Below are 25197 nucleotides of genomic sequence, written 5' to 3' on the forward strand. Positions count from 1 at the left end.
CTTGCTTAGGAGAAGTGTGGAGAAGGAACTTCAAAAGTTCCATTTAGGAGGATGCAAAGACTACTTTATAAAATTACATGTTGCAGAACTCGGGAAGGTAAGTGGTAGTAATCGCTTTGTATGGTATATACACGGAGGTGACGGCTTTTACCTCCTAGAAGGACAGTTTCCAGGGGCTCCCACCGCCCCTCCTCCCAGCAGGCCCCCACTCTCCGCCCTGGGCCCTCCCCAGGCTTCCGCCCTGGGCCCGTAGAGGAGTGGGCGGGGCCGCCTCTCTCCGGGGCATTTGCTCAGCGCAGCCTCCGGGCCCGGGTGCGCGCCTTCAGGCCCGCGGATTCCAGGAGGCTCCTTGGACAGCTGCGCCTCTCGAGCTCCAGGGGCCGATCGTCCCCAACAACTCCGAACAGCCAGAGTTTAAATTGGTCGGCGTGTGGGTGGGGGACAACTAAGACCGGTCCTCTAGCCCTTCCACCCCCCTAGCACCCCCAGCAGGGTGAGCGGTGGACTGTCACCCACTCCCATCAGGAACTCCGGGCGGAATGGAGCCTCCACCGCGTAGCAGCGGAGACCCCAGCGCGAGCAGCCGATCCCACCGGACCTCGGGGCTGGCGGCGGCACCTTTGCCCGCATCACCTGTGGTGCCCGTACCCTCGGGGATCCCGGTTCCTCCAGCTTTCTTACGAACCCCCAATCTTTTCCTTCGAGCCACCGCTGCCCCAGGAAGCGGGGGCTGCTCGCCGGCTGCGGGGCTGGAGAAGGGGATGGGCGCGGTGGGCTGCGGGTACCCCAGGACGCCCAAGTGCGCCCGCTGCCGCAACCACGGCGTGGTGTCGGCGCTCAAGGGCCACAAGCGCTTCTGCCGCTGGCGGGACTGCGCGTGTGCCAAGTGCACCCTGATCGCCGAGCGCCAGCGCGTCATGGCTGCCCAGGTGGCTCTACGCCGGCAACAGGCGCAGGAAGAGAGCGAAGGTCGAGGGCTGCAGAGGCTCCTGTACCCCGGACCCTCCGGTACGCGGGGTCCCGCACCTGGAGGCAGCGGCCGAAGCGAGGATCCACAGGCGGCGGCTGCGCTGGGATTGCGGGCCTGGAGACAGGCGCAGAATCTGGAGATCCCCGCTTTCCAGGTTTTCCAGCAAGACGATGCAGAGTCTAAGCGGGGTGAGCGAGTTGGTTTATTAGTGGGAGTTTAGCGCCAGAAAACCGTTTCAACGAGAAAAAAAAATCTTTAAAACGCAAAGCAGCGCCCCGGGGTGGGGGTGGGGTGGGAGGGATGAAAAGAAGCACTTGAGAGTTGTGGGAAAACACTTTGTGACGTGGGTAATTGTGAGGGTGAAGAGACCCACTATGGTCTTTCTGCTAGTTCCTCGGGTGATCGGAAAAGACAAGGAAAAGGAAGCTTGAGCGAGATAACAACTGAGCCATTGGCCCCAGCACCCACCTTGCTTTGAGTAGGGCCCAGTTGCCTTTGAAGTGGGCTTTCCTCAGAAAGTTTAGTGAGAGGCGCTGGGTTTTGAGCGCAATGGACATCTTGCCCAGTTATAAAAGTGACTTTTTCTGATTTTGTGTGGGAAATTATTGGTCGGTAGAAAAATGCAGTTCTTTGCTTTTGTGGCCACAAACTTTTGGTGCCTTATTAGAAATGGGAAAGAGATTGAAATCTGCTAACCTGCCTTTTTATTTTTTCCTCTCTTTATTTTATTTTTTTTTAATCTCTTTAACCACTCCCCACATCTCTTAGCCTCCAAAAGTGTAGAAAGCTCTGTCATTTGAAGTTTCAGTTAACCTTACAGGAAACACTGGGGTGTTGAAGATTTGTGAGGTCCTTAGTAAGAATTTAAAAGCCTAACGTATAAAATGGTATATCCAAAAAGTTTTATTTAACCTTTGCCTCTTATTTATTGACTACAAATTCATTAGCACACAAATTCCATCTGTATTTTACTAAGTTATGGCCAAGTGAACTGTTCTTGCTAATGTGAACCTCGAATCTTCTGTGAGTTTCACGGCTCTTCTCAAGGCCTACCAACACTGAAAATGTCTTTTCAGTCTTTTTTGTAAACATCCCAACCAGGTTGTTTCACAAAAAAGCCTTGAAAAGGATTTGATAAGTTATCCCTTGGGAACATTTCCTAGACTGTGAAAGTTGCAGATCTCAATGAATGACAGAATGTACTTGGAAAATGAACATCTTTATTGAAATATGGCATATTATTTCACACACATCCTGTGTTTCAGTAGGTAAAATGGAGTATAACTAACTGCATCTCACAAAAAATCAGGGAAGGCTGATGAGAAAGATCACTAAGAAAGAGAAACAGCAAGAGAGAAGTAAATGTTAGCATTCCTCAAACGAAACTGATGGCCACAGATGGCTGATGGCACTGGCTTCTGTGCATTTTTGGTACCACATTGTTCTGTTTTATGGGGATTAAATAGGGATTATATACCTATATTCTGGCCTCAATTGACACTTCCACAGGAGAGGGCCAGCTTAGCTCTCTAAATTGAGTACTTCTAAAACAACATTTATGAACTGCAGTAAGATAAATTATTCATTCATTAGGCTAAAATCAACAATAATTCAGAGGTGAATAAGATTTTCCTATACAAAATAACAATATATATGCACATATATATCTGTGTATCTGTATCTACACTAAAAGACATTGGAAGTGGTAAATAAGGAAATAGAAGTTGAAAGAAAAGATGAAAAAGGCATTTTAATTTTAAAATAGTTTATGTAATCAGTATTTCTTTCCATATATTGTACTAGGAAGGCAAAGGCCTTGCTACTTTTATGTATACATCACAGTGGAGAGGAAGTTTTGGTGTTTATAAGTAAAATGTAAGGGAGTCCTATGCCAAGCATTTTCCACTTGGTTGACTTCATTTGGAAACTTCATTCAAAGTTGAAAACAGCAGTGTCTTTATAATCTTGCAATAGTTACATTCTTTCATCATATCTCTGCTAAAACAACATTTTTGACCCTCAAAGGACTGAATTGTATACACTTACTTTATCTTTAAAGAAAAACTAGACAGTTGTTTGGAATTAAGGACCACTCCTTAAGAAAACTGGAGAAAAAACACAAGAGTGCTGTAAATCTCATGGTAGTAGATGGTTGTTTAGGTAGTATTTATTTTTTTGTATTCATGACCTTTGTAGACAAAGAAAGTCATCCAAAAGTACCCTGAGCTATGGCTTTTGGATGATTTCCTCTTCTAAGGATAAAATATATTTGTAGAGTAAGAGGAAATACAAACCCAAACAAAAACCATTTAGTGAGTATGTACTTTATTATTGTTTTCCAGGTGTTAGCATGGCAACATTATTAATTAATAGACTTAACATACTAAAATAGAAAAGTCAGGTTTTTTTTACATGTAAAAATATTTTGAGAAAATTCCCCATCATATTGGGAGAAGGGTTTGATGTGAAGCAAATTAATACATTGTTTTTGTTACAAGACACGGAGTGTCCATAGAGACCTACAGTGAAGTTCATAGCTTCCTCTTAGAAACAATTTGTCTTAAAACTCTTGATTTTAAATTGTATTTTTATTATCTTTAAGTAGCTGTGCAAAGGGATTACCATTCAACATGTTAGTTTATGAGTACAACGCATCTTAATCAATATCACTCCTTTCATTGTAAAACTCCTTTCTTAATATTCACATTATATGGGAAGGAAAACTACATATTTTACAAGGGATTATGAAAAATACCAAGTCTTTATTTCTGATATGAAATATGCAGGCCTATTATGATGTGAGCTGGATACAGAATGAGTCACTGCTGACTTCAAATTTAAAACCAAAATGAACATTTCCCCCCACATCCTTTGAATGATTTAATTGGAACTTGAAGTGTGAGCACACACACAAGAAAACAGATCAGTGACAATCAGCATTAGTTACTAACTAAAATATTTAATATAACCAAAATTTTTTTTAATTTTTGACTTATGATTTAAACCTAACTTGACATATTAGTATGGAAAAATAACATCTATGTACCCAAACTTGGCAGACATTTAGGAAAGTCCTAAACTTCCAAGGTGAGGCAAGTGTGTTATGAGTGATGTTGTGGTTACACTGGTAACATCAATACTTGTGGGTAACAACAGGCTCTCTCCTCTGATTTCCTAACTATGACTTGCATTTACATGTTGCTTGTCTTTATGATCTTGAAATGACATAGGAAATAGCATTTTTCCACTTTTCCAGCACAGGAAAATTTGGAATGATCTTTATATTTGAGTTATTTATTAAAATGTTTTAGCACAAATAAATATTGATAATGTATTTTGACTGAATAGGTTATTTTTGAGTGCACAATAGCAGGTTCTGGCAACAACATTCCTTTATTTGATTCCCTTTTCTTTTCTTTTCTGCAGAACAAGAAGACAGTAAATATGACTCATGCCAGAGTGGACAAGAAGATCTGGTCCCCAAGACACATCACATTTCTCTGAGATCATCTCCTCAGTCTAAAGTAATCACTGGGAAACAAAGTATAGGGCCATCTATTTCAGAGCATTCAAATATGCATGGTAGTCTTCTGTTGCCTAGTCCAGGAGACCAGTCTGGAGGAGAAGACAGCCCTAGGTCCTTATCATCCTCTGATCTGGAGTCAGGAACTGAAAGTGAGTGGGCCAGAGACTGTTTTGCTATCAAAGCCAACCTTTCTACAGGGTCTTCAAGCTCAAGAGACCCTCTTGGTATTCTTACCAAGATTTTCCCAAGTTACAAACGCAGCAGACTAGAAGGAATCCTACAGTTCTGCAAAGGAGATGTGGTCCAAGCCATTGAACAGGTCTTGAATGGGAAAGAACACAAGCCAGATATCAGGGATCTTCCATGCTCAGGAGATTTGGAAAATACGGCTTTTCAAAGAGCTTCAAATTTTAGTCTAGCTGGAATTGGTTTTGGAACTGTTGGTAACAAATCTGCTTTCTCTCCTCTTCAATCCACATCTTCTTCTTACGGAGCTGATTCAGGTCTCTACAGCCTAAGTCCTAGACTAGCTTTTAGTCCATTGCGACTGGCATATTCTTCTCCTGGCCGAGGGCTAGCTGGTTTTATGTCTCCCTACCTAACACCTGGGTTGGTTCCAGCAGTGCCTTTCCGGCCAGCTTTGGATTATGCCTTCTCAGGAATGATTAGAGATACTTCCTATCTTCCCAGTAAAAACACAATCACTGGTGGTAGGCTGTATTTCAGACCCAATCAGGACAGTCTGTAATGGATCTGCCTATTCTCTTGTTTTAGAACATTTCTAGGATTATTGCAACACAAACATGCTAGGCCTTAAGAAATGCTATATTTTGGGCAGCAATGTTATAGACTTTAGATTTGAAGACTCTTCTTTAGCATTTATTAAACAAAAGCATTTGAACTTTACTGTGCCTTGAATAAAGCCATTTCAGGAACTATGTTTACTTCAATGAATTTTTCTCTTGAATTATTATTTGTATAGATTCTATTTTAAAACCATACTTGTTTTTATTGTATTGAAAATTTGTGCTTATAGTAAAATGTTTATAGTTGCAAAGAGCAATCTAGTATAATAAAAATGAATCAAGAGGCACACATTTAAAAATTGATTTAATTCTAAATAATTATTGTTCTAAAACTATTGCATTTTTTTGTTCTGTATTCACAGAACAGCAAAATGTCAAAAAATTTAAGACACATTTTATTTGCAGACAAGTCAGTAGTAAGACCAAAATTTAATTTGATCTCATTGCTTTTTAGAGTGTCCATTTTTTCCCTCAGCTACTATTTATAATTTTAAAAAGTGCAAAGAAAATCTTAGTTAATTTTTTTGAGTTAAACTAAAACGTATTAAGTAAATAAAATGAAAGTTCGCCATCTTCTGGCCACTATCATTAATTTCAGTTTAGTTCCACATAATGAGTTAGAACTCACGGTTTCTTAAGTAGTATAAGTTAACAAATTTGGAAATAATTTTTTATTATGCTAAAATAAAGTTTTCATAATGTACAGTGAGTTGCTGTTTCTATTGTGGATAATTATTTTAATATTTGTGCTTATGTTTGCATACAGGGAATATCTTTTTCCATTTGTTTGAGGCAAGAATGGGGCATCCATTCTCAAAGGTAAAAATAATTTTATTCAGAAAAGCAAACTAAATGACCAGAAAAAATATTGATTGGTTCTATAGAGATGATGTTTAATCTCTCAAGGAGAAATATAAGACATCTAAAGGGAGATAATTATTTTAAAACTTACTGCCACACCTGAGACTTGAACTCAGGGTCTGAGCACTATTCCTGACTTCTTTTTGATTAAGGCTGGCACTCTACCTCTTGAGCCTCAGCTCTGCTTCCGGCTTTTATGTTTATGTGGTGCTAAGGAATTGAACCCAGGTCTTCATGTATGCTAGGCAAGCACTCTACCCCTAAGCCACAGTCCCAGCCTTGAAGTTTTCTTAGTATTTTTTTTTTTTAAGACAGGAACTTCATTGTTCTTGTTAGGATTAAATGAAAACTAGCTATGTATGAATTGCAGCTATTTCAAACAAGGTACAAAGTATGGACCACTAAAGATATCTTGATTAATATGTGTGTGTCTTTTCTATATAAGCCAATAAGAATATACTTCTATAGCATATTTTACCAGAAAATATCGAACTACTACAGATTATCTGGTGCTGATTTAGGATACACATGTGTTTAATAATTATGTATTGATTTTAATGTTGTATGATATAAAAGCTACTGTAAAATTATGATGTATTCAATATTTCATTGTTAAAAAAGCTTAGAGATTCTGAGCACACACTATAGTACAATGCTTGGAAAGTAGTTGATATTTAATTAATACATTCCAAGTGCAGAAATTATTTTGATGATAGTTTTTCTGAGACTGGTAAAAGAGCTGCACAAAATGGCCCCTCATCACACTGTTTTGCACAAAATTTCAAGTTTTCTTCTCTTAAGTGCTGTTTTGATTATAATCCTTGGCGAGTCTGAAGTTGATTCTATTGTATTCATCAGTTTATTGAATTATACTTTTTAAAATGCCTTGGACCCTGTAGAAGCTATTAAATACAAAATATAACACTCTACAGAAAGTTACCTGATAGAAATTGGATTAAAATATACTATTTCCACTTACTGGGTTTCTTCTTTTGTTTACCTGATGGTGAGCATGCATCCATAGGAGAAATTGATTTGCTTTTGAACTGAGAACAGTCCTTTGGGAGGAATATACACAATCTAAGAGTATGTTTTACAATTTTAAGTTTTTTTTTTTTTTTTTTTTTTTGGCCAGTCCTGGGCCTTGGACTCAGGGTCTGAGCACTCTCCCTGGCTTCTTCCCGCTCAAGGCTAGCACTCCGCCACTTGAGCCACAGCGCCGCTTCTGGCCGTTTTCTGTATATGTGGTGCTGGGGAATCGAACCTAGGGCCTCGTGTATCCGAGGCAGGCACTCTTGCCACTAGGCTATATCCCCAGCCCTACAATTTTAAGTTTTAAATGAGTCTACATGATGCTGGAACAGTATATACTCTTGATAGTACTTTTCGGACTTGATCTTATAGAATAGGTCATTACTCAATCTGATACATAGATAGTACAGAAGTTGAGGCTCAGAAGACTCATAGTTAATAATATGAGTAATCAAGAAGTGGAGATGTTTAACTTTGGTAATTTCAGACTATTTGGCATATAAGGGTTAGAATTCATTTTTGTGTTGTTCCTTTACAGTGTAACAGAGTGTCTGATACACAATAGGTGACATAAATTTTTCATTGGTTGAATTTCATAAATAAAGGTAAGTGTTAAATTAGGAATTTGTTTGGTCATCAGCTGTTTTTAAAGCATGTGCACTAAGTCAGATGCAAAAATTGAGAGAACTAACACAGAAGATTTAGTCATGGATTATTCCCAGTTCATATTACCACATGTAGAAAAACCAGTGAACTAATCAACCAAGATGAGGACCTTTGACAAGTGTGTTCTTTGTAATTAATGTCAATGCTGGAGACCCAAACTCCTAAACCACCAATTTTGGGCAAAAAGGAAGAGAAGAAAAGATGATAAAACTTAACCATATGACCAGATTGAGCTGGATTTATTTCATACACTGTAGTGAGAACACACATGTCCAAATCTCAATAAAGAGAGAATTTAGAAGAACCAAAGGAATGACAATTTCACAGCTAGCAGCTGTCCAACAGTGGAATAGTTGTCTTGAGTGGTAATACATCCAGTTATTGAAAATATGCTATAGAAAGTATCAGAGACTTGATTGATACATTTTAGATGATAGAATCACTTGTGAGCTAATCAGAGAAAAGTAAATATCAGATAAATAAATGAGTAAGTTCCATTCTAGGACCACAAACATGGAAATGCTCAGCAACTATTTGTCAATAATACAATGCAGTTTTGCTCATCAGAGCTTTTCCAATATAGTAGCCTGGGAGAACGTGAAGAAGGAAGAACTACAGAATAGAGCATCTTTTACAAGTGATTCAGACCAATAGAGGTTAGCAGGAGCTATACAAGTGATAGGAGGTTTCTAACAGAACCTAGAAGGACACTGAAGATGAACTTTGATATAATTTCCATGAAGCACACCCCAATTATTCCTAGAAGGAACATTTACTTTGGAACTGAAGAAGCCTAGCATGGATTCAACAGTGGTATAACTTGGAAATAGTGTATACCTTATTTAGGTATTTGTTTCTTCTTAGTAAAACAGGGATAATAATATCTAGCCAGCAAGAACCAGAGAGATAAAAGGTAGTTTACGAAACTGCAGAGGACAATAACGCTTATATGTTGGGTGCTAGCTAAATAACTCTCGCTGTTATTGCTTCGTATTAAGATATTATCTTTGCCCCCTGGTGGTTGTCGCAACAAAGAGTACTGTAATTACACTTAATCCACTTAACTGGATGTGGAACTCAAGGAGCACTGATTACCAGGAGAATATCCAGGCTTAGTTCCAGACTTCCTGTTTGGTTTTTCATTTCATAGGTGAGCCTTACTTTCATAATATATTATTGTATGCGTTTTGGATTCCTTTAAGAGCTTTGTGAAGGAAAAAAAAGAACAGTAAAACTACAGTTCTGTGTTCATGTTGCCTTTATTGGTCAGAATTAACTCAGGAAAACAGAAATCCTTTAAAAATATGTAAAAATATGGACAATCTGGGAATAAGCTGGGAAGGAAAATCTGGCATATTAAAACTGGCAGATGAGAGAGTAGCTAACTAATCTTCAGAAAGCATTGTGAGGGTGGACAGTGAGAACTCCTGGGAATGTGAGGGCAGTCCAGCAGGTCCTATCAGTAATCTGGGGACCAAGAAACTGCACAGCCTCAACCTCTGTGGTCTAGAGGAGATGGCTGGTGAATGGCAGTGAAGCCAACAAGAGGAAGGCTGAGATGTTCAGTAAGGAAAAGTGAGGGCAGCCTGGAAATCACTTTGATGATTTCCATCTCTCGTTTACTTAAAAAAAAAACACACCCAAAACCAAAAAACAAGGAACTACTATTTCTAATCTTGGGCTAGTTGTCAATGGGCTGTCACTGTGAACAGCAGAGGGAAGAGGGTTCTGGGAAATACTGTTCCTAGCTACAGCCAAATGGACTCAGTTCCATCCTGTACAGTGTAGTCCTTGTCAATGTAGCTTTTATACACATTCATATGTGAACCATGTTTCCTTACAAATAAGTACTAAGGCAAAAATCCACCTATGATGGATCCAACTACCATTTGCATAAGAAACACCTGCTAGCCTTCTCCCCCAAAGAGCACCCACAAAGTGATACTGTCCATATGTGGGTACTATTTATTTCTCTTTTGCCCTTGGATCCACCCTCAGATATGTTGTGACTTTGGCTCTGGGATACAGTTAACCACTAGCAAGGAGAAAGTGCTATATGGTGATGGTCCTTGATTACAATGGCTCCATTTTATATTGGCTTCCCAATCAGTGCAGTGATACAAAGTTGAGGCTGATGTTTATTTAGAGTTTGATTTTCAGACTAGTGATTGGTAGTGGGATCCTTTTTGGAATCCTGAGCAATAATCTTTATCTCCCAGTTAGTTGGAAAACCACAGGGGTAAGCAACTGATGCTACACAGTGTGTAGTTTTGTCAGGCTATGATGTATGGTAGATTAAAGATTATTAACTATATTCTTGATTGATGATACGTTCAGTTTACTTAGGCCTATTAGGATGTAACTTCATTGTGACTCAAAACATTTGTACATGCACACACACAAAACTTAGAAACAAACAAATAAATGTCTTTATGTTCAGTCACAAGACTATAAGAGGTTATGGGATACAGGGGACATACATTCTGTCTGTTTTACATTTTCCTTGTTCCCTAAAAGTGTCTTGTAGTGGTAGCTGCTTAGTGTTACAAGTGATTCAAATCTTCATTCCTGAAGAGTCTGTGTCATGAATAGTCCTGTTTTTATTAGGTTTTTGTAACTTCCCATGACCTTTCACTACAAAATATTGAATGTTAGGTTTGAATGAAAGTTCTATTACAGAAAATTCTAGCACAGAATGTTCTAGAAGACGTCCTACATGTGAGCAATGCTGCTCTCTGCCTCATTTTTGTTGTTTTGGTAGCTTGTGATAGCCTCGGATTCCAGTAAAATGTCCTATTGCCTTATGAACCTATTTTTGTTTACAGATGTTAAAAAACTTGTACAGGAAGGGAACACACATATTACTGAAGTGAATCATTAGGATTGATACCAAAGACATCCATATCTATCTTCTGTTTCCCAAACTAATCAGTCTTGAGTAATAGAGCTCTGCATATTTATAAGTAATTAAGAACATATCTTATACCCAGGAAGATATCATTCCAACTTTATAAAGTGCTTCCACCAGCTGCTGCCATAAATGAGACTTCCAGTGGCCGTTGTATAATTCTCTAAGGTCAGCTGTTTCAGGATGAGAGGAACATGAAGATGCCAGCAATTACCCAAGTGTGGACACAGTATTGTGGTTTATTTGTTATAGAATGAACTGGCTATCAGAGAAATGCCCTATAGAATACTATAAAGCTGGTAAGCCTATAGATGGTGACTTTAAGAGAATCATCAAGGAGAGCAAAGGGAAAACCATAGTAGGCAAGAGTGAGTTTTATCTTTTTGGTCCAGTAAGAATAAAAAGCTGCTCCCTCAATGATGGAAGCAATCCAACACAACCTGCCACCAGGTGGCTGAATAATTTCCTCAGGGAATGAAGCCATTTCAAGGGCTCCTGGCCAAACTGGGTCTAGCCAAATTGGACTTGGTGAATGGAAATCCATGTTGCTGAACTCATGTATAATCTTTATTTTCTGTCTCTCTGATCATTTTCTCCATGAGCAAACTGTACACTTATGAGGATTAAAAAAAAAAACTAGGCCACCTTATTCATAGGAGTAGTGAGACGCTCCTTTTCCACACACTTTTCCTTGTTACTGATTTTTCCAGTCATAAAAGTCCCCAACACCTCCGCCACACTGCTATCAGTCCAGCCAAACTGCCCTACATTGCTCATGACTTGTTCTAGACATATCTATTCTCTCTCTCTCTCTCTCTCTCTCTCTCTCTCTCTCTCTCTCTCTTTCTCTCCAAAATAACCTTCAACTGCCCAGTTTTAACTCCTTCTCATTGGAAAGATGTCCTCACTATTTTCAAGACCACATCTACAGTACCTTAACTGTTTGCTTTGGATAGTTCCAGTATAATTGGTATAACCACCTGTGAACAAATATCTAATTGCTCTTCCCAATTGTTTTTCATAGACAACTTCCCATAAAAGAAAAGACATAATGTGGCAGGTACAGAAAGCAAGGGAATGTGTACCACTTTTTAATGTAACTTACTTATGACTTCCAAATACATAATAAAATGATCAATTTCTCCCTGTAGAATGCAAACCGTTCTATAAGTACTGATGAGATAGACAATACTTGTTCATACTTAATGCCACATAATTATTTTCTGGTTTATACTAAGAATTAAGATCATAGGTAGACTCTGTAAGAGGGAAGAAGCTCTTTTCAAATGTAGGAGAATTTTCAGCCAAAAATATTCAAAGTCCAAATGGTGTACAGTGTTTTCTGTTAGGATCTTTAATTACCATAGATACTTAAAGCTCTATATCTTTTTAAAATTTTTCTCCCCTTTTTAGAATTGTTATTTAAAAGTTGATGTATAGAAGAAAGCTCTATATTTTTTGAGCTACATGCCTAAGTGGAAAGACAGGTTGAATCAGATGGCTTGGCTCTAGTGTAAAATCTCCTTTTTGTTTTTTATCTGACTCAGAAATGACAGTTTATTGGATTCTTTGGAAAATGAGTTGAAGTGAAGGGCTCAAGTCAGATATCTACTGCAACAAAAATCAGAAATCCATTCCTTGTCGGCACCTGGCATCAAATCCGCAAACATCCCTCCAACTGAGGAACACTTTATATTCAAACCACAACAGCTATTGTCTAGAAAACACTAAACACTAATTTTTTCTTTTCCTATACTTGGTAAATTTGTTTAGAATTTTTTTTAAGAAAACTTAGTAGGAATATTTACAGTGTAAATTCTTTTTTTCTAGATTCTTTAGTCTTTAGTTTTTTTTTAAAATTTTATTGTAGAAGTGATGTACAGAGAGGTTATAGTCAGGTCATGAGTACATTCTCTTTTGAAAAATATTCCCCCCCCCCGCATTTATTCTCTCTCAGTTTTCCCCCTCCCAACTCCCCTCCCTGCCATGTTCATTTCCAACATAATGTCAAATGGGTTTCACTGCTGAGTTGGTTCACCCTTTGTCCCACTGTTTCTTTTTTTTTAATTTAATTTATTTACTAATTGAACACAAATTTTTTTGACAAGGTATTATGCAAAAAGGGTACAGTTACATAGTAGGGCAGTGTGTACATTTCTTGTGATATCTTACGCCCTGTTTTTCTTTCCCTTCTCTAGGTCAGGTAGACATATATACAATATACAATGTATCAAGAACATATACAGTAGGCTGTGGATATAGCCTAGTGGCAAGAGTGCCTGCCTCATATACATGAGGCCCTGGGTTCGATTCCCCAGCACCACATATACAGAAAATGGCCAGAAGCGGCGCTGTGGCTCAAGTGGCAGAGTGCTAGCCTTGAGCAAGAAGAAGCCAGGGACAGTGCTCAGGCCCTGAGTCCAGTCCCCAGGACTGGCAAAAAAAAAACAAAAAAAAAAACACAACATATACAGTAGTCATGTGGCCAAGCCCAAGAAAATTCACCTAGGGCTTTAAATGTAATGTCGATATTAGACAATATGTCGACAGTAGTCTTATATGAACGTACATACATAGCTTTTGAGCTATTGTATGCCACTGAGAGGTCGATTTTTGACCTTTATATGTTGAGTAGTTGTTTGGTTTTAGTTACACACTGTTGGGTCGCTGCCCCAATCCTGTGGGAAATACCATATGACAAGGAGTTTTTGGTTTCACAGACCTGGTGCCTACTGTCTCTCCATCTCCCTTTGTTAACAGTCATATATCAGGGAGATCATGCCCCTTTGTTTTCTGTGTTCTAGGCTTGTCTCGCTCAACATTATTTGTTCGAGTTCTGACCATTTCCCTGCGAATAACAGTATTTCACCATTCCTAATCGCTATGTAGTATTCCATTGTGTAAAGGTACCATATTGTTTGGATCCATTCATCTGTAGAGGGGCATCTGGGTTGTTTCCATATTTTGGCTATTGTGAATTGTGCCGCGATAAACATGGAAGTACAAATGTCTTTTTGGTATCTTGGGGTTTGCTGTTTAGGATAGATGCCTAGGAGTGGTATGGCTGGGTCATAGGGTAGGTCTATATTGAGCTTTTTGAGAAACCTCCATACTGTTCTCCAAAGTGTTTGTACTAATGTGCACTCCCACCAACAATGGAGAAGGGTTCCTCTTTCCCTGCAACCCCCCCTCCCCGGCATTTGTTGTTGCCTGAGTTCAGAGTATAGGCCATTCTAGCCATTCTAACTGGGGTGAGGTGGTATCTCAAGGTTGTTTTTATTTGCATTTCCTTTACTACCAGGGATATTGAACATTTCCTCATATGTTTCTTTGCCATTTTTATTTCTTCTCTTGTGAAGTCTCTCTTTAGCTCCTTTGCCCATTTCCTAATTGATTTATTGGGCTTGGAGGGGCTTAGTTTTTTGAGTTCTCTGTAGATGACAGATATTAGGCCTTTGTCTGTTGCTGTGCTGGTAAATATCCTTTCCCATATGGTTGGCTGTCTTTCTGTTTTGGTGGCTATGTCCTTAGCTGTGCAGAAACTTTTTAATTTGTAGTAGTCCCATTTGTCAAGTCTCTCCCCTATTTGTTGTGCCCCTGGGACTATATTCAGGAAGTTCCTTCCTGTGCCTATAAATTCTAGTGTCTTTCCTACTCTGTCCTTCAGTAGTTTCAAGGATTCAGGTCTGATATTGAGGTCCTTGATCCATTTTGAGTTGATCTTGGTGCATGGTGATAGGCTTGGGTCTACTTTGAGTTTTCTGCATATAGCTGCCCAGTTCTCCCAGCACCAGTAGTTGAAGAGGCTATGTTTATTCCATTGTATGTCTTTAGCTCCTTTGTCGAATATCAGCTGACTGTAAGAGTGCGATTTTATTTCTGGATCTTCAGTTCTAATCCATTGGTCTTCCGATCTGTTTTTATACCAATACCAGGCTGTTTTTGTTATGATGACCCTGTAGTAGAGCTTGAAGTCTGGTATTGTGATACCTCCTGCACTGCTTTTTTTGGCTAGAATTGCTTTGGCTATTCTAGGTCTTTTGCTGTTCCGTATGAATTTATGGATTGCTTTCTCTATTTCAGTGAAGAATGTGACTGGGATTTTGATAAGGATTGCATTGAATTTGTATAACAATTTGGGCAATATGGCCATTTTCACTATATTGATTCTGCCTACCCATGAGCACGGGAGGTCTTTCCATATCCTTGTGTCTTCTTTGATTTCCCTTATTAGATTTTTATAGTTTTCATTAAATAGGTCTGTCACGTCCTTGGTTAAGTTGATCCCTAGGTACTTTATTCTTTTTTGGCTACTGTAAATGGAATTGTTTCCAAAATTTCCTTTTCTGTTTGTATATTGCTGGTGTACAGAAAAGCTGCTGACTTTTGTGGATTGATTTTGTATCCTGCTATTTTGCCAAAATGGTTTATTAGGTGTAGGAGTTTGGGTACTGAGTTTTTTGGGTCCTTCAGATATAAGATCATGTCGTCTGCGAATAGGGATAACTTGATTTCTTCCTTGCCGATGTGGATCCCTTTGATGTCTTCCTCTTGCCTTATTGCTATGGCTAGGGATTCCAGCATTATGTTGAAAAGAAGTGGGGAGAGTGGGCATCCTTGTCTTGTTCCTGAGTTTAGGGGGAATGATTTAAGTTTCTCTCCATTTAATATGATGTTAACAGTTGGTCTGTTGTATATGGCTTTTATTGTTTTGAGGAATGTTCCATCTATTCCTGTTCTCTCCAGAGCTTTTAATAAGTATGGATGTTGTATTTTGTCAAAGGTTTTTTGGGCATCAACTGAGATAACAATGTGATTCTTGATTTTAGTTCTGTTTATGTGGTGAATTATGTTGATTGATTTACGGATGTTGAACCAACCTTGTGACTGTGGGATGAAGCCTACTTGGTCATGATGTATGATTTTCTTGATCAGTTTCTGGATCCTGTTAGCTAATATTTTATTAAGGAGCTTTGCGTCTGTGTTCATTAGTGATATTGGTCTGTAATTCTCTTTTTTTGTTGGGTCTTTGCCTGGTTTGGGAATGAGTATGATATTAGCTTCATAGAATGAGTTTGGGATTTCTCCCTCTGTTTCTATTTTGCGGAAGAGTTTGAGGAGTATTGGTATTAGCTCCTCACTAAAGGTTTTGTAGAATTCGTTGGTGAATCCATCTGGGCCTGGGCTTTTCTTTGTTGGGAGGTTATTGATTACCTCCTGTATCTCACTGTAAGTTATTGGTTTATTTAGTTGATTTATTTCTTCTTGGTTCAGTTTGGGCAGTTTATACTTCTCTAAGAATTGATCCATTTCTGTAAAATTACTGTTTTTTACTGAATAGAGGTTCTGGAAATAGCTCCTTATGATTGTTTGAATATCGTGTGTACTTGTTGTAATTTTTCCGGTGGAGTCCCTGATTTTACGTATATGAGTCTCTTCTCTTCTTTTTCTTGTAAGTCTTGCGAAGGGTCTGTCAATTTTATTTATTTTCTCAAAGAACCAGCTTTTAGTCTTATTTATTTGTTGAATGGTCTTTCTATTTTCAATCAGATTTATCTCTTCTTTAATCTTTGTGATCTCTCTCCTCCTAGTCATTTTAGATTCAGTCATTTCTTGTTTCTCCAGTTGTTTTAGTTTCATCGTGAGGTTATTCACCTGCTCTGCTTCCATTCTTTTAATGTGAGTGCTGAGGGCAATGATCTTGCCCCTCAGTACTGCCTTAGCTGTGTCCCATAGGTTTCTTTGTGATGTATTTTTATTGTCATTGTGACTTATGAATTCGTTGATTTCATCTTTAATTTGGTCTGTGGCTCATGTGTTGGATAACAGTGTGGGGTTTAGCCTCCAAGAATGTGTATAGCCTCTGTGGTAACTGTTGTTATTGAGGGTTACCTTTAATTCACTGTGGTCGGATATAATACATGGGATGACCTCAATACTTTTGTATTTGCTGAGGTTCTTTGTGTGGGCTATGACATGGTCTATTTCGGAGTATGATCCATGTGCTGCTGAGAGGAAGGTGTATTGGGTCTCTGTAGGGTGGAAGATTCTGTATAGATCTGTCAGATCCATTTGGGATATGGTGTTACTTAGGTCCTCAGCTCCCTTGCTGATCCTCTTGCTGTTGGATCTGTCTCTTGGGGAGAGTGGGGTATTTAAGTCTCCCACTATGATTGTGTTTGCGTCAATCTTGTTCTGTAATTCTGTGAGAATTTGCTTGACATATGTGGGGCCTCTTTTGTTCGGTGAGTATACATTTATCACCGTGATGTCTTGATTCTGGATTTTTCCTTGTATGAAAATGTAGTGTCCTTCTTTGTCTTTTTGAGTTGATCTTTTTTTTTTTTTTGGCCAGTCCTGGGCCTTGGACTCAGGGCCTGAGCACTGTCCCTGCCTTCTTCCCGCTCAAGGCTAGCACTCTGTCACTTGAGCCACAGCGCCACTTCTGGCCGTTTTCTGTATATGTGGTGCTGGGGAATCGAACCTAGGGCCTCGTGTATCCGAGGCAGGCACTTTTGCCACTAGGCTATATCCCCAGCCCTTGAGTTGATCTTAATGAAAAGTCCAGCTTGTCTGAGTTCAGGATGGCTACACCTGCCGTTTTGGTAGGTGCGTTTGGTTGGAAGATCTTGCTCCATCCTTTCATTCGGAGCCTGTTTTTGTCCCTTGCTGTAAGGTGGGTCTCTTGTAGACAACAGATGCCAACTTTTTGTTTGTGGATCCATTCTGTCAGTCTGCTTCTCTTTATCGGAGAGTTTATACCATTTATATTCAAAGAGATCAAGGATAAGAGTGTTTTTTCTCCTTCCATTTTCTTGTTGGGCTGTTTCCCCCCCCCCCCCCCCCTTCTTTTTTTTTCTTATCTTTAGTGAGCTGCTCTTTCTGTTTCTGTTTCTGACTGTGTGTCCTGTACGATCTTTGTTGGGTGGGATTCTCCTTTAGAATTCGCTGTAGAGCTGGTTTTTTAATTCACATACTCCTTTAGATCCTCTTTGCAATGGAAAGATCTGGTTTTCCCTTCGAATGTGAACTCCAGTTTCACTGGATATTTAATCCTAGGTTGCATATTGTTGGCCTGTAGAACTTGGATGGTGTTTTTCCACTCACTTCGCGCTTGGTAGGTTTGTGTGGAGAGGTCTGCTGTTATTTGGATCCTCTTCCCATTGTAGAAAATTTCTTTCTTCATTTTGGCTGCAATCCGAATTTGCTCTTTATTCTTGAGATCTGAAGTCTTGAATGTTATGTGCCTTGGGGTAGCTTTTCTGGGGTCTGGCCTGGCAGTTGTCCTATAGGCTTCAGTTACCTGGATGGGGTCCCTTGTGAGATTGGGGACGTTTTCTGCAATAACTTTATTGAAAATATGATGAAGCCCTCTGCTCTGGTACTCGGCTCCTTCTTCTATTTCAATTATGCACAGATTATATCTCTTGTCTTTGTCCATTAGTTCCTGGATTAGTCTGCCCTGAAGCTTCACCGTTTCTTGGCGTTTGGTCATTTTCTGGTTGTTGTTGGCTGCTTCATCGTCCAAGAGAGAGATTCTGGATTCCATATGTTCAATTCTTTGTGCTGTGGATTCAATTGTGGAGTTTATGGATGTCAGAGAGCTATTCATGGTTGTCAGAGCAGCTCTGATCATGGAAATTTCTTCCTTTAAAGAGTTGTATTTTAAATCTATTTTTTCATGCATTTCACTTCTCAGGATGTTAAGGTCTTCTTTAACGGCGGTTTGCATTGTATCCATTTTTGCTTCCATTTCTTTCTTGGCTTCCTGGATGTCCTTCAAGACTTCCACTCTAAACTCCTGGAATTGTTTTCTGATTTCGTTTCTGACGCTTTCCATCATTTCTGTTAACATGGCCTCATTTGCTTTTTTATTCTCCATCTCCTCTTCAGTCGTGCTGCTTTTTGGAGCTGGCGAGTTGGCTTGCCCTTTGATGAACTGTGTTATATTTCTTTGTGATTTGTGCATCTGGAGATCTGTGGGTGGCTTCCCTGGTTTGGTTTTGTGCTGGTTCCCATTGGTCCGTCAGTGGGAGCCTTGTGCCCTGGTGTCCTGGCTCTGGGTTTGGGTTTGGCTGTTGGACCTGGCTTCCCAATGGGTGAGTGTGACTTTCTCGGTTGTTGCTGAGGTGGTCACTCTTCCAATACTTGGGGGGTGGTAGGTTCTGTGTCTTTCTCTGCGGGACAGTGTCCTGCCGCTGTGCTGACCCTAGCGTGCTCCTGTTGGGGGTTTGCTGGTCGCTGATTCAGCATGGCGTGGAGGCTTATCTCTTCTTTGGTTCTTTTTTCCACTCTGTATCTTGGTCAGAGGAGCTCACCTCTCAGGCAGTTCGTCTTCCTATGTGGACCCCCCTGGGGCTGGTGTTGTTGGGGTGCGGCTCACCCACTTGTGCGAAATGCTCCAAACTGAGTGGGCACTGGCCGATGGAGAGCTCTGCCCTCCTGTGTAGGTGTGCCTACCAGAGCGGGCGCTGCCACTGTGGCCCCGCCCACCTGAGCGGGGTATGCCTACCAGAGCGGGCGCTGTTTTCATGGGCCCCACCCACCTGTGCGCTGTGCGCCCACTACAACGGGCGCTGCCACTGTGGCCCCGTCCACCTGAGCGGGGTACGCCTACCAGAGCGAGCCCCGGGTTGTTGGGTTGTGCTTGTGCCCTCCCACGAGTCCACTGTGGGGGGTGGTATGTGTGGGGCCCAGTGGGATCAACTGTCCAGGCGCGGGTTAGTGCCCTCAGACTGCACCTCCGCTGCGAGGGAGGGGCGGCATCAGGCCCAGGTGTCCCTGCTGTGCTGGTATTGCCCACCAGAGCCTGTGATTTTAGTTGTAAAGATCTGCGAGGTCCAGGTGCCTCGGGTGGGGCTTGCACTGCTGGCCCTTCCCCCTCCCCGCCTCCCCCCCCCCCCCCCCCCCGGTTGGGAAGGGGGCAGGGCCGGTTCGGCCAGTTTTGGTTCCTGGGCGGCCTTGGGGCTGCTCTGCTCTTCCCCTGCTAAACTCCTGTTACTTCCCAGTGCCTGATGGGAGCTTCCCACCTGATTTGGGGGTTCTTTGTTCCCTCGGGGTGGGGAGGGGTAGGGAGGGAGATCTAGCTTTTTTGTAGGGTTTGGGTCTCTGATAGCTGGTCTCCCATTGGGGGAGGGGGTAATGGGGGACTCACTGGTCCTGGATTGTGTGTGTGTCCCATGCCGCCATTGGTCCTTCGGGTGTGGCGAAAGGTCATGGTGGTGTCCCCGGCTCTCCCCTTCTGCATCACTGGGTTCCCCAGCTGCTTATGACCGTTCCCAGTGTGGACCTGAACTTCCCGTTGCCGCTGTCGCTGTGTGTCTTGGTCCGTGCTCTCCCTGGTGTCCATGGAGTCCTGCTGTCTGGACTCCATGCTCTTGGTGTGAGTTTTTGGCAGTTGGTCTGCCGATCGCCGGGTCCCCTTTCCCAGCTTGGCCCTGTTCGGGCCAGGGTCGGCTGGTGGGGGGAGGGTTCCCCATAGATTCTCCGGCTTCGTGTAGGTTTTTGGCTCTTCTTTTTTGCTCCTTTTTGTTTTCTTGCGTTTCTCCACTGCTTCTGGCTGCTGGTTTTGCTGGGTTCTTGATGGGGTGTTGGGTGCTGGAGTTCCCAGCTCGATATTCAGTTGGAGCGAGTTGGCGTGCCTCCCTACTGTGGCGGTGCCATCTTCTCTCTTCCGTGTCCCACTGTTTCTGTGCTTCCACTTCCCCTTTCTCTCCCCAATTCAGATAAACTTATATACAAGACTAAGGGTACAGAAATTTTTAAAAAATGACAGAAAGGAATAAACCAATGAAAAGAAAGAAAGAACCACGAATAGTATAAGAAAACCCTTCTTGCTCCCATTTCTTGCAGTTCATTTTGATAAGCATCGTTTTATAGGATCATATGCACATAGTTATTGTGATCTTATCCTATGAATATCTCCTTTGTTCTCACTGTGCAGTGTAATTTCTGGAAATTATCCATTTAGGGGGATCCCATCCTTCATTTCCTTAAGAGGTACTGGATCTATTAACAAATTCAACCATAAAAATCTATTGTGGGTCCATGATGGCAATTTTGTGGTAATTCAAAGTAAACTTATTTTTAAATTATAACTTTCCATTTATGCAAACCAAACATGTCTCAAGCTAGCTACCTGTTAGTCTTAATTCTATAAGCAGTGATTAGCTGGTTGATGGCAAAGATCTTTATAATCAAATAATTCTTATTACTCTTTCTGCCCAAGGATTATCCATGTATATTTTGTGACTACCTTAAAAGTGCTACTACATGGATAGATTTTACTTCTCCTGGGTCTTATCATCCTTTTTTGACTTCTGTGACACTAATTTTTTTTTTGACAGTAAGTCCCATGGATGGCCCAGTATATACAACAAAGGCCATCAAGGATGTTAGTACATTCATCACCAAGAGTGTCATCTTTTGTAATCTCCTAGGAGACAGTAAGAAGTACAAGAAGAGTTAATGAATCACAAGTCCACTCCATTATTTAAGTATTCCAAACCTTTGCAGAGGGGCTGGGAATATGGCCTAGTGTCAAGAGTGCTTGACTTGTATAGAAAATGGCCAGAAGTGGCACTGTGGCTCAAGTGGCAGAGTGCCAGCCTTGAGCAAAGAGAAGCCAGGGACAGTGCTCAGGCCCTGAGTCCAAGGCCCAGGACTGGCAAACAACAACAACAACAACAACAAAACAACCAACCAAAACCTTTGCAGATGATCTCAGCAGTGTAGTATGATGGGAGGGGGGCATTCATGGAGCATTCAGAGGAAGTCATTTACCTCTATATAATGCTACTGTTTCTATCAGTCCTCATGGAAGCACCCATTGATGAGAGTGGAACTGCTCTCAGCAAGATCAACCATAATGAAATAAAGTGAAAATACGTTAAGAGCTGCTGTAGTTTATCTTAATGATTTCTCAGAATAATAGGCGGGTTTCCATTCTATGAATGGCAACATCTTGAATAATGTCCATACCCCAAAACAGGAAGTTGACATTAATTTAACTCAGATGATGCAAGAATTTTATTAAGGTCAACGCATAAAGTCATTGAGACTTTTGGCATAGGGAAGCATTTAGGATGCACTGTAAAATGAACATTCTCACTGTGTTGTGGAAAAAATACACTGAAAAGTATGAAGAAGGAAGTTTAAAAAGTTTGGAAGTTATTTCTTCAGTCTCATAACAGATGATGATGACTTGATAAAGTGTGTAAAAGGAATTAGATGTAGTGGGTGGTTGTTAGATTAAGATAATTTTTTTAAGTGCCTACTAAGGTTTGCTTATGGATTGAGAGCTATAAGAGAAAGAAAAACACAAAAGATGCCTCCAAATTCTTTACCTTAAACATTGGGCTGAATGTTGTTCCTGTTTACTATAAACGTTCATATTTGTAGTAGTCTTCAGTCAGAATATTCTCCAAGAAAAAATATTATATAAGCCATCTTTCTGTTCACAATAGGGTTTCATTGTGTCCTTACAAAGTCATACTAAAAAGAGAGAGAGTAGGTTTAAATGAATAAGAATACACATGATATAAGACAGAACATGAAATTCAACAGAAGAGAAATAAATTATAAGAATAGTATAAATGCTTAATTTTTGAAAACACGTTACTTATGAGCACTTTTAGAAATTACATACATTTGGTGGAATTGAGAAACCAACCTTGAGATAATGTATTATGTATTTAAAAAATTTCACGTCTTTACATCCATGAGGACATCTACAGTGTTTCTAGCAAGAAAAGGCAGTATCAAAAGACTAGATAATGTCTAGTTCATATAAACTCCTTTAGAACACAGAACAATAGAGTACTTACCAAACTGCGTGTCTTTGTTATATCTTAATGACAAAACAGATAAGTGCCAGAAAAAAATTATTTATGTAGAAACTATTAGTCACTTGAAATTAGCAAATCAAAGTTACCTCTGTATCTAAAAGTAACAATATCCCAGGAAACATACAGCTTGTAATAAACTTAGCAACATAACTTTCCACATGAACAAATTATAAACAGTATCTATAAGTATGGGAAATTTGATTAATCTTAATGTTGTTTTATAATAAACTTTTTAGGTAACCATGGACAGAAACTATGAATAGAGTCATCTGTAAGATATACGAGTTTTAATTAATTCTTACTAAATTATGACCTTATAAATGCCTATGTATTATTTCAAATGTATATAAATATGTATATGAATAGAATGTAATTTTTCCTATCTTACAGAGGAGGCTTTGAGACATGTATCAATCAACAAACATGTCTAAGTTAGCATGTAAGTAAGAACCAGAACTCAGAATTGAACTGGGAACTTGGCCTGCCTCATTCGTAAATTTACATGCCTATGCATTGTATCTTAGATGACAGTAGTCAAAAGTATAATTTGTTCAACATATTAGGATCTTAACACTTGTGATTCTTTTGTGTCTTCGTGGTTATTATGTATCTGTAATGATTTTAATAATCGTATTTGTATTTTTGGCAGCAAAGAGGAAGACATAGCAAGAAGAAAGTTCTGAAGCCAGTTTTGCACAGGTAAGTGATGAACAACATCTCTGGGGAAAAAGTTTGAGTTGTAGCATTTAATTTTCTCCACGTTGTTAAATATTCAGCATGAGTGTTTAAAAACTCCCAAACTAGGGGCTGGGGATATAGCCTAGTGGCAAGAGTGCCTGCCTCGGATACACGAGGCCCTAGGTTCGATTCCCCAGCACCACATATACAGAAAACGGCCAGAAGCGGCGCTGTGGCTCAAGTGGCAGAGTGCTAGCCTTGAGCGGGAAGAAGCCAGGGACAGTGCTCAGGCCCTGAGTCCAAGGCCCAGGACTGGCCAAAAAAAAAAAAAACTCCCAAACTAATGTCAGTAGGTGGAAGTGGGCAGATATATACCCTATAGGCTCTCCTGGAAAGCCATGGTGGCTCTGGTGTATGATTGAATGGTACATACTCTCCAGTAAAATTCTGCTTATGTGTTGGTGGCCAGGAAAAGTATCAGATGCTAATATATCTGCAAAGAAGTCTAGGAAGTATACAACTTAAATCAGTATATTATCATCTCAGATAAGATTGTAAGGAAATGACTATTGTTTGGACAATGAATAGTATCTAATTTGATACAGCAAACATCCTACCTAATGGCATTTCTTTAGAGAATTCATAATAATAGAAGTAAGACAGAATGGTCACTCTTGGTGCTTCTTCTGAGCTTTGTACTAGAAATGTTGGCCAATACAATACACTATGAAAATAAGAAAAATATGAAAACTTACTGGAAAATGATTGTTAGTATTTCCAAACATTATGATAAAAACCAAAACCTAAGGGAAAATGGAAGTATTAAGCTACTGAAAGAATGTAAAAAGATAGCTGGCTATAAGCCCAACAAACATGCCTATAATAAATAAAATTCACATATTAATACTAGCTGACTGACATTGAAAATAATATTCACAACATCAACAAAGACTGCAAGATCCTCGGATTTCAGTTAAAGTATATACCTGAATAATTTTATGAATTGTTTTTGGAGACATAAAACTTCATAATATATTTATGGAAAGGAAGACAGTAGAGATATGTTCTACTTCTCAACATAATTTAGAAACAACTTACACATGTGTCCAGAATATCAAGGTTTAAGTCTTAATTCTACCATTTACCAGCTTAGCAATTCTGAATAGGTGACTTAACATTTCTGGATTTCCATTCTTTTATAAGTTAAATGGAGATAATGCTAAAATTGTATGCTTTCATCATTTTCTCAAAGAATTAACTAGAATAATTAATTTAATAAAGTAGGCTAATATCTGATCCACCTATATAATATTAATTTATATATCCAATGTAATTCCAATAAAAATTCCAACAAAATCTTTTATGCAATATGACATGCCAGCATGAAAATAAATTTATGGAAGAAAAAATAATGGATAAAACAATTCTGACAGACAAAACTATAAGACCAATTATAGTTACAAGACTATTTATAGTCACAGTAACAAAAATAGTATAGTTTTAGGTCAGGTGTAAACAATGAAGTTAGTGGAATATAAAAGCAAATTATTCAAGTATGTATGGAGACGTAGGTTAGGATTCATTTGTTGATATAACAAGTAATTCATACCTTCTGTTTTCTAGGAATAATTATATGCAGTGGCAATATAATGACAAAGGGGCATTAAGATTTATGCCCATATACTAATGTGGACAACAATAAACATAAGAATAAATGTAAAAGAAATCAGGTAGCGTCAATTATAACAAATAAAAGATAAAGAAGAAAGATGAAAACTGGAGCACAAGGGTGAGTATGGTAGTAAGAATGGAAACAGTTTTAGTTTGGACAATTAGAGAAAGCTTTTCAGAGGACACAGTTTGAACAATGCTGAGTAAGGGAAATTACAAGTGTACAGAACTTT

At 39.7% G+C, this 25197-nt stretch overlaps 1 protein-coding gene across 1 annotated transcript; it reads left to right on the forward strand.

Moving 5' to 3' along the window:
* Positions 1 to 436: 436 nt before the first annotated feature.
* Dmrta1 (DMRT like family A1) lies at positions 437 to 5401 on the forward strand. Its single transcript, XM_048352166.1, has 2 exons — positions 437 to 1158; positions 4397 to 5401. Exons 1-2 carry the CDS (start codon positions 540 to 542, stop codon positions 5242 to 5244), a joined length of 1467 nt encoding a protein of 488 aa, XP_048208123.1. The 5' UTR covers positions 437 to 539; the 3' UTR covers positions 5245 to 5401.
* The last annotated feature ends 19796 nt before the right edge of the window (positions 5402 to 25197 follow it).

The sequence above is a fragment of the Perognathus longimembris genome, chromosome 1, assembly GCF_023159225.1.
Source record: "Perognathus longimembris pacificus isolate PPM17 chromosome 1, ASM2315922v1, whole genome shotgun sequence".
Lineage (NCBI taxonomy): Eukaryota > Metazoa > Chordata > Mammalia > Rodentia > Heteromyidae > Perognathus > Perognathus longimembris.

Excerpts from the sequence above, each read along its gene's own strand:
- Dmrta1 (XM_048352166.1), top strand. The coding sequence starts at position 540 with ATGGAGCCTCCACCGCGTAGCAGCGGAGACCCCAGCGCGAGCAGCCGA. Across the intron at positions 1,159-4,396 it reads CGATGCAGAGTCTAAGCGGG|AACAAGAAGACAGTAAATAT; the intron begins GTGAGCGAGTTG and ends TCTTTTCTGCAG.